The 9,195-nt window shown below is 59.4% G+C and overlaps 1 protein-coding gene across 3 annotated transcripts in view; it reads right to left on the bottom strand.

Annotated features, from left to right (window-relative positions):
* CHMP6 (charged multivesicular body protein 6) overlaps positions 1–8,995 on the bottom strand; it is a 20,579-nt gene extending 11,584 nt beyond the window's left edge. Inside the window, exons 1-5 of one of the 3 annotated variants that reach the window (XM_019662003.1) lie at positions 8,372–8,551; positions 7,576–8,254; positions 6,786–6,895; positions 6,594–6,681; positions 5,995–6,081 (exon numbers count right to left, since the gene is read on the bottom strand). In XM_019662003.1, coding sequence (XP_019517548.1) covers positions 5,995–6,081; positions 6,594–6,681; positions 6,786–6,895; positions 7,576–7,617 — 327 coding nt within the window. In that variant the 5' untranslated portion in view covers positions 7,618–8,254; positions 8,372–8,551. Of the gene's footprint in view, positions 1–5,994; positions 6,082–6,593; positions 6,682–6,785; positions 6,896–7,575; positions 8,255–8,371; positions 8,552–8,583 lie in introns of those variants that run through there. The other 2 variants (XM_019662004.1, XM_019662002.1) reach the window with 2 other exon arrangements.
* Between the last annotated feature and the right edge of the window lie 200 nt (positions 8,996–9,195).

Below are 9,195 nucleotides of genomic sequence, written 5' to 3'. Positions count from 1 at the left end.
ATATGGTATTTGTCTTTCTCCAGCTGACTTATTTCACTTAACATAATAGTCTCTAGGTCCATCCATATCGTCCCAAATGGTACGATTTCATTCTTCTTTATAGCGGAGTAATACTCCATTGTATAAATGTACCACAGTTTCTTAATCCAGTCATCTACTGATGGGCATTTTGGATATAATACATTTTTTTCAAATTTCGGGCCCCAAAATTAAGGTGTGTCTTATACATGGGAGCGTCTTATACATGGGGAAATATGGTACAGATACGTGAGTGGTAAATGGTGGTACTTCTTTTAAGCCCTTCCTTTTGGGGTTCTTTGTTAGGCAGCACCGGGTGGGGTGGGGTGGGGCACGGGAGTGTTGGATACTTCTTAGAATCCTCCACAGGGGACCTTTTCTCCCCTCTGCAGGTCAGGCCTCTCCGTTAAGGTTTTCATGTCAGGTCCCTCTTTGCCAGATCTGGATTTTTTGTTAATGATCGATTTATGCTTCCCTAGACTGCCATCTTTTTAAGTTCTGAGGACACCTGACCAAGTGGCCACTGCCCAAGACTCCTGGCCCCACTCACAGTGACTATGCTACGAGTCTGCTGCCCTTTTCAGCAATCCCCACCCCCACCTTATCTCTGGGCCTTGCCCCTCCTGGTTTCCAGGAGAAATAGGGGACCGTTTTGATGGCAGCACCTGTGCCATTATTCCTGGTCTGCAGACCAAGGGGTTTCTTGGGGCCTCTGTCAGGACTTGCTCTTTGAGGACACAGTGGGGACCTAGTAATGGGTTGCATCTGGTAAGTTCATGACACGTCCGCATCTCCCTAAGCCCAGGGTCTTTCCTTGTGTTACACCGAGGAGTGGCTGGCAGCTCAGTGGGGCCATGTCACGTCCAAGTTTCCAGCAGCAAAGGAGCAAACGACAGGGCTTCTCACCAGTGAAAGGGAACCATTGGGACGGGAGTCCTGGGACAGCGCCCCATGGATGTCCTGCTCCGCCCCCCCCCGGTGGCCACCACACGCACCTGGGCTGTCCTTCCATGAGTCAGCAGGGTGTGCTGTTCTTGGGGTGTGACTGAATCCTGCAGGTGTGGGTCTGGGGACAGTGAAGGCCCATGGGGTGGGGGTGTATCAGCTTCCCCTGCACAGACAAGTGACGGCCTCAGATACGGTCCTCATGTGAGGGGGACGCTGTCAGGCAAGGCTTAGTGGGGGTCAGGCAGTCACGGTTAGTCCACTCCCCTCTCTCCATCCTGGTTCTTTCACACTCAGTGCTCTGTGGGGGCTGAGAACTCAATTTACGGAGTGATTCTACAGCCCGCAGGATACAACTTGGGGAATGGTTCTCAGACACAACAGCACCGCTACAAGAAACAAGATTTTCTCTAAAGTTTTGATTTTCTGACTACCTTGAACTGAGAATTTAAAGCCCCTGGCTTGTCATTTAAGAAGATATAGTCTTCCCAGTGCAGCCAGAAATGTCAGCTCACCCTCCATCCCCAGAACCTTGCTCTGCGGCTGTTTCTTGGGTCCCCAGAACCCGGCTTCTGGGAGACACACAGAAGCGTTTTGCCACAGCACGCCCCAAGCTCTGTCCCTTGCCCCTGGGGGCTGTGACAGCTTACCCCAGGCAGGGAGGCTTAAGCAGCAGCAGCTCGTTGTCTCAGCCGGGAGCCTGCAAGTCCAAGGTCAGAGTGCGGCAGCGTCTGCTCCACCGGCTCCCGGCCGCTGGGGTTTGCCGGTGATCTTTGTCACCCCTCAGCATGTGGAACCATCACCCACTCTGTGCCTCCATCTTCACGTGCCCTCCTCCCCGAGGGTGTGTGTGTCCTCATGTCCTCTTTGCATAAGGACACCTCTTCACATTGGAAGAGGGCACCCTAATGGCATCATTTTACCTCGATGACCTCTGTAAAGACCCTCTTTCCAAATAAGGTCACATTTGGAGGTGCTGGAGGTTAGGACTTCCACGTGAATTTTGGGGGGCACACTTCAACCTGTTAACACAATAAAATCATCACTTCATATAAGCTGCAGGGGAGGCCTGGCCTTCTGGTGACCCGATGGACCAGGGTAAGGGCAGATGTCGGGCTGCAGGGGATTAAGGGTTGAGACATAACTTTTGGGGGCTTGAGAGCAGAAGACACATGGGGCCCAGGACATTGGGCGCGGGGCCACAGGACGTCCGCCTTCTTCCCGGAAACCTGGGTCTGGACGCTCCCCAGGCTGGAGGCGGGCAGCGGCGATCCCCGAAGCGGCCACACGGTGGCGCTGCAGGACAGCCTTGCGGCCGTGGCAGCAGGCGCTTCGGGCAGGGGGCGGGCTCCCCGAAGCGGCGTCAGCAGGCAGGGGCCCCTGGGGGTCCTTGCAGGAAAGAAAAGCGGGTCCGAGAAGACCAGGTGGGGTGGGGGTAGAGCCTGGACATGAGCAGGGGCATCTGCCACGGATCTGCCTCTGCTGGGAGAAGTCATCGCCGGTCCCCTCATCCGCCCCCCCCTCAATCCACTCATTCCTTCACTTGTTTGCTTGTTCATCCATCCACCCCCCCACACACACACACGTCATTCAGCAGTCACCCAGCTCTGCTCTGGGTGCTGGGGTCCCAGCTGCCATAGGTTAGCATATGGCGGGGGGCATGGGGTGAGCTGGTGGTGTGATGGGGTGATTGGGTCAGGAAAGGCTTCCTTGGGGAAGTGGCATCTGGTCTCAGGAGCGACAGTGAGGGGACCATGTGGGGACAAGCGGGCATGCGGGGGGGGGGGCAGGGGAGGCTGCTGGCCCACCCGGGAGGGGCTGTTCTAACCTGGATTTTTAAAGGCAGCTCCGGCTGCGCCCTGGGAGAAGGGGTCATGGTGGGGAACGCGCCTGGAGACGGGTCGTCCTGGTGACGGTGGAGGNCCCCGCGGCCTCCGTAGCCGGGACCCGCCCCCTACGGCGGCCGCGCGGAGCCAGGCGCCGCAGAGCGCGAACCGCGCGGAGGGCGGGGCCGGCGGAGGCCCGGGTTCGAGTCCTCCGCCCGCGAGCCGCCGAGACGCGGCGCAGGAAGCGGGCGGTAGGGCCTGGCGAGTCCGACGCGCGTTCCCAGACGCCGCCATCGGTGCAGAGGAGGCCCGGACGTGCCCAGCTGTCTGGGCGGGATCCTTGCCTGCCAGGGGGGTGGACGGCCTTTTCTCCGCCCTCGGACTCCTATGCACGAGGCCCTGCGCCCAGGCTGGCGTGGAGCACGAAACGCTGCATTCAGTGACGCTGTGGGACATGTTGGGCTTAGAAGGTCCGCTGACACGCATCCGCCTGGCCACACGGCATGGCCACCGCCGTGTGACCTCAGGCCTGCCGGTCAGTGCCCGTGGGAACCCGGCGTGGCCGTCTCAGCTCTGGCTCCGTGTCCCTGGCAGAAGCCGCCCGGGTGTAAGCGCCACGCACAGCCCCGGGAGCCAGGCACACCTGCAGCCCTGCGCCCTGCGTCCCACGGGACGGCACCCAGCCCCGGTCGGTCACCCCAGCCGTCCCGCCACCGAGTCTGCAAGTGTGGGCATTGCCACCTTTCTGCCCGCCCAGCAGCTCCTGGCCGCGGCACGTGGTAAGAGGAGCAAGCTCACGGCATGCGGCCATCTCCTCTCCTCTTTCCATGAGATGACCTCCTTGGTGAGGAGGACGTTGTGCGCCAGAAGCCGCAGCCATAGCATTGCAGGCAGCAGGAAGCCAAACCCGTGTCCCGAGTGTCTATTCCAGGGAGGACAAGTCACTGCCCCATGACGGAAGGGGTGCTGACTAGCCGAGCTGCTGTCAGGCGCCTGGCCCGTCCCCAGGAGTGGACCCTTTCGGGGGCTCTGTGCTGGTTGTCGGCTGCTAGCGGTCACGTGGCCAGGCGAGCCGTGCTGAGGGACCCGTGCACAGTCTCCACCCTCGCCGCCATCATGGCCACTGTGTGCAGGGCCCACGAACGAGCACGGGGGGCCTGGGGGAGGCCGTGCCTCTCCATCGTGGTGCCGCCAGCCGGGTTTGGCCACCAGACCTCGAGTTCTGTGTGTTACAGGGGCAGGCACTTCACAGTGGCTGCCGTGTATTTCTTCTGGACACCCCGATTAGCCAGAGAGCCCGTGGCAGAGGCACCCAGCATCGGCGCGTGCCAGCGGCCCGTTAACGCGCGGGCCCACCTGGCCCTTGTGGGTAGCTCCTGGCTCTCAGCCCTGCTGCTCTGGGTTCCTGTCATCTCTACTGAAATCAAGGTCCCATCTCAATAGTGGCACCTGTCCCCGTGGTCATACCTGGCCTATGACAGAGAGCAGCACAGAGCTTTCCAGGGTGCAGCACGCTACCGACGAAGCCGCCACCGAGCTAGCTGGCCACAGAAGGTGAACCCCCGCGGAGCCTTTGCTCAGGGCTGCAGCGGTGCTTGGTGACTTGAGATCAGGTCACGGACGGCGACACAGCGATGTGTCTTGGGAGCTCAGCCATCAAGTCAGAGGAGCCAGGCAGCCCGTGGAGAGGAACTGCCCGCCAGCACCCCCTGCCCGCCGTGGGAGTGTGCCATCTTGGTCCCCCATCTGCTGGGCTACCAGCTCATGTCCCAGGGAGACACCTAAATCACCGTATCTCCCCATGTATAAGACGCACCCTTTTTTGAAAAATTTGGGGTCTAAAAACTGGGTGTGTCTTATACAGTGGTTGTAGATTTTTTGATTTGCATTTCCCGTAAGTAATGAGGAGTTGTATGAATTTTATGATGAATAAAACGAGTTCAAGAACTTTATTTATTTATTTATTTATTTTGCACTTTAAATGGATTTTTATTCATGCATTATTTAACTCATGCACGTATGTCACACCATACATTTTTTATTCATAAAACATTATTTCACTGAGTTATGCAGGTTTTCCAAATATCAAAACATCACATTTGTCAATATCACTACCAATTTTTCATCAGAAACATCTTAAGCATTGTGAAGTTCAAATTTTATCACTGGCAGCCAGTAGGGTTGGTTTCTTCCTCTGTCAGGTTTGATACAATCATTTTTTTTAAAATTATTTTTTATTGTGAAATACACATTTTTTAGAATTAGTTTCAGCTGTACAACACAGTGCAATAGTTATACTTTTTACCCCTNTGAGCTGCCAACAGGGGGCAGGATGGCTCAGATGCTGAGAGCACGTGCTCCTAACAACAAGGTTGCCTGTTCGATGGTGGGCTCTGCCAACCCGCAACTAAGACTGAACTCGGCACCTCGAGCTGAGCTGCCGATCAGAGGGCTCAGTGGATAGAGTGTGCGCTCTTAACAACAAGGCTGCTGTTTCTACTCCCGCATGGGATGGTGGCTACGCCCACCCACAACTAAGATTGAACACAGCACCTTGAGCTTAGAGGCCATGAGCTGCCAACAGGCAGCCAGATGGTGACTGGCGTCCTCCACAACGAAGATTGAAGAACAACAACTTGGCTGGTCCCTTCCCCAATTCCCCAACACTGTTCCCCTCCCCCAGTTCCCCAATTAAAAAAAAATTTTTCTTTCTCTAGGCAGGTGACTTGATTTCTTTTGGGTGGCAAGTTCAAAGCAGCACTTTTGCTTGACTGGCAGGTACACTCGCCACTCTGAAAAGCAGCATAATCTGGGTTCTCTGCCCAGTCCCACCCACCAGCCATTTCTCAGGAGTGAGAGTGTGGGGCCTGTGGCACCTTCATGCTGCTCTGCGGCCAGGCTGTGTTCACCTCCTTCAGGAAGCCCTCCCAATTACTTCACCTAACTAGCCTTTCCCTCTGGTCACTTTAACATTTGTGGACTCAGTTTACAGTTTGTGCCCATCGCCCGTTCTCAGGGCAACATTCAAGTCTGTCCTGCTGGACCGTAACCCTCTCCCAGCAGTGACTGGCTTTCCCACCTCCCACCGGGCACAAACACCTCCGGGCCAATGGCCGGGGTGCAGGTGCAGCCTCTAGGGTGCCGAGTGGGGAAAGACCCCTTGTTCCACTGCCCCTGACCTCTGCCCCAGCCCCCAAGGACATACCTGGTGCATTTTATTCAGACACTCATTTCCAAACTGCAGCCCTTCGATCACCTTCATCTCTATCTGGGTGAACTCAATACTCTGGACCTGAGGAGGAGACCAACGCAGACCCATGTAGTCGGGGCCTCCGCCTCTTCCAGACCCACGAGGGGCATTAGGACGCCGCCATCCCTGTTGAAGCGCTTCCCCTTGGGGTAGTCAGACTGTCCTGTGCCTCCCTCCACCACCCGCCCCCGGTTCAGACGGGATTGAGAGGGGCCAGCAGGGAACTTAAAGGCCCACAAATCGCTTAAAGCAGCTCTGGTTAGCCAGAGAGCAGAGCACACTGCTCAGGGCCTGACGCCAGGGGCAGCCCAGGCGCCCTGTCCCCACACCTTCAGCCAGTGGGGCAGCTCTCGGCCCGGCCCCGCGCCACCTGGAAGTGGCCCAGCTTGCCAACCCCCGTCCTGCAAGAGCCAGCCAGCCCCCCTCCCTTAGGCTGTCAGGTTCCAGATTCTCCTCCACCCCCAGGCCAGGGCTGTTCCTTAGCCTCGGGCTCAGAGGCCCAAGGAGGTCCTTGAAGGGGACTCCCTGCCGCCTGCACAACCCGCTCTGCCTACCATCGTCTCCAGGCTGGTGATCTGGTTTTCCGTCTTGTCCAAGAGCTGCTCCCGGTATCGCTTCTTCTTGAGCAGCAGCTTGGCCCGGCTGCAGAGGGAACCGACAGTGACCGGCAGCCGTGTCAGCCGACCGGCCTCCTGGGCCGCCCCCAGCCCTGTGCCAGGCGCCACCCCCGGCCCGGGCGCACTCACTCCCTCCTGCCGTCCCGCAGGAGCTGCCGGGCCAGCTCCCTCTCCCGCTCCAGCTGCTGCGTGATCCTCTTCTGGTACTGCTTCAGCTTATCCCGCTGCTGCTTCAGTTGCTGCAGAGAGCACGTCTCACGTTAACGCCGGGCCGGCACCGCTCCTGAGCCTCACCTGCCAGGCTGCAGGGGCCCTCACAGCCCCGGCCGCCCTGGCCGCGGCCACTGGCAGCACGCTCCAAAACAGCGCTCTCGCGAGGTCAATTTGCCTCCTTAGGGACTGGGGCAGTGTCCAGGGACATTCCTGGCTGTCACACCTGAGGGTGCCACTGGCGCCCGGCGGGAGGGGGGGCTGCTCAGCACCAGCCAGCCAGCGCCTGCTCTCAAAGCCATCACCGTGGCATCGAATGCCCTGTGTGAGGGGAGAGGGTGCTCTGGGGTCAAGTCAGGGGGCGCTGCCAGTGCCTCAAAGGTTCAGCCACATAGGGCCGGCCGAGTGGCTCAGTTGGCTAAGAGCTCGCTCAAGGGTTTGAGCTCTGAGCAACAGCGGTTCGAGTCTGGCCCGAGCGGAGCTGACGCTGAGCTGCCAACAGGTGGCAGGAAAGGTCCAGCCACCTGAGCACCAGGCTCCCTCCCCAGCTGTGAGGGTTCGGGCCGTCCCTCCAGCTTCGCCCCTCTGTGGGCTGCAGCCATTCTCCTATTGTGTGTTTAGCTTCCCTGCTCTTGTCACTTAGCACCGTGTCTGAGTGGACAACAGATGGTGCTCTCAGGTGATGTGTGCGTGTGACCCCACTGAGCACCTCGGGACCCTGCGGACTGTCCCAGAAAGGATGCGTGGTCATTCACACACTGGATCGATCCGTCCCTCTTTCACGCCATTCATGTTTCTTCCTGATGCCGTCACTTCTGGCAACGCCGTGAAGAGCTCCTGCAGGCGTCCGGCCCTGCCACTCGCAGGACCGTGTCTTTAGGACGGGTCACCCCGAGTTCACCAGTCAGGGGGCCGTGCATCTGTGATGCACTGAGCTGTCTGAAGGGGTCTGCTTCCCAGCTCTGCCCACACGGCCCACGGTCAGGCTCCGCGAGGGCTGCAGGTCCTCTCCTCGCTACGACGAAAGGCGCTCACTGTCGCTACCCCGCAGCCCAGAGACACCCGCTCTGCCAGCCTACATGCCGGGTCTTCCCAGCTCTGGCTGCCTTGCCGCTGGGGACCCCGGGAGCCCACCCGTCCCCAGGCCTTCCTCCATGCTGGCTGTGTAGCCAGAGGGAGGGAGGTACGGCCAGGCGGCCCGCGTTGTAACACAGACGGCCACAGGACGGTGCTGCTGGGCCTGGAAGCGTCTCAGCTCCGCTTCCCATCCTTGGAAAACATCAGGCCATCGTTCGTTCTATCGTGTGCAAGCCCCACTGTTCTGGTCCAGACTCCGGACAAGGCGAGCCGGCCAGGAGCAAGGTCTTGAGAAACCCAGAGTTGGGTCCCTGGGGAGGGAACAGAGCGGCTTTGGGGCTCCCTGGCAGGGGCGGGTTCTCGTTCCCGCAGGACAGCCGGCCTGCCCGCCGCCTCCAGGGCTCAGCACCCCTCTTCCCGCTAAGTACCCAGCACTGCGGATTTTCTCTAGTGACAAACACTCCTGTGGCTGTGGCTTCATCTGGGAAACGTCCGTTGAGAACCTTCACGCCTTTTGGTTTCAAAAGCCAAGATAGAAAAACCACCTGTCATTTGAATTCACTTCTTAGGACAAAAATAACAGTTTTGTGGCAGATAAATTCAGAAAAGAAAAGCAAGAGTAACGATACACTCTGCTCACGTTTTGGGCTCGCTCCTTCCTGACACGCTTTTTTTCCTGACAAAAATGGATGGTTCTCGACCTGCCACCCGACTTCCTACATCCTGCGACCCTCCCCCCAGAAACGCTCGTGTCCCAGCAGCCCTGGAAGGGGCGCCTGACTCCACCAGCAGGACCATCGTCCTCATGGAGAGCGTGCGGGCGTCGGGGCTCGCCCCGGAAACAGCATTCTGGGGTGCTGGCAGGCAGGCAGCTCCCCCAGCCCCGCGCGCTGTCGGGGTGCCTCAGGGACCGAACGGGACGCCGCAGGTGACAGCGGGGACCACGGGATGCCGAGCCGTCTCGAGCGCTCATCACACTCCACGGTCGTCCGTGGACTAGTCTCGTTTCCTCTAAGTCCCCAGTTCTGGGAGCAGAGAGAAGGCCGCGCCGCTCGGCCCCCGCACCCCACGGCTGCCCCCCGGAGTCCGCCACACGCGCGGGCGCAGACGCGGGCCTCGGACCCCGGGCCCGACCTCAGGGCGGGAGGCGCGGGCGCGCGGGGCAGCCGGGGCCCAGGACTCGCCCCCCCGCGCGCGTGGACTCAGCGCGACTCCACACAACGGGGCGCCTCCCGCCCGCCCCCGAAACCAA

The sequence above is a fragment of the Hipposideros armiger genome, unplaced genomic scaffold (genome assembly GCF_001890085.2).
Source record: "Hipposideros armiger isolate ML-2016 unplaced genomic scaffold, ASM189008v1 scaffold_362, whole genome shotgun sequence".
NCBI classification, from domain to species: domain Eukaryota; kingdom Metazoa; phylum Chordata; class Mammalia; order Chiroptera; family Hipposideridae; genus Hipposideros; species Hipposideros armiger.
Note: the sequence above shows the minus strand (reverse complement) of the source record. Positions and strands in the feature narration are given on the sequence as shown.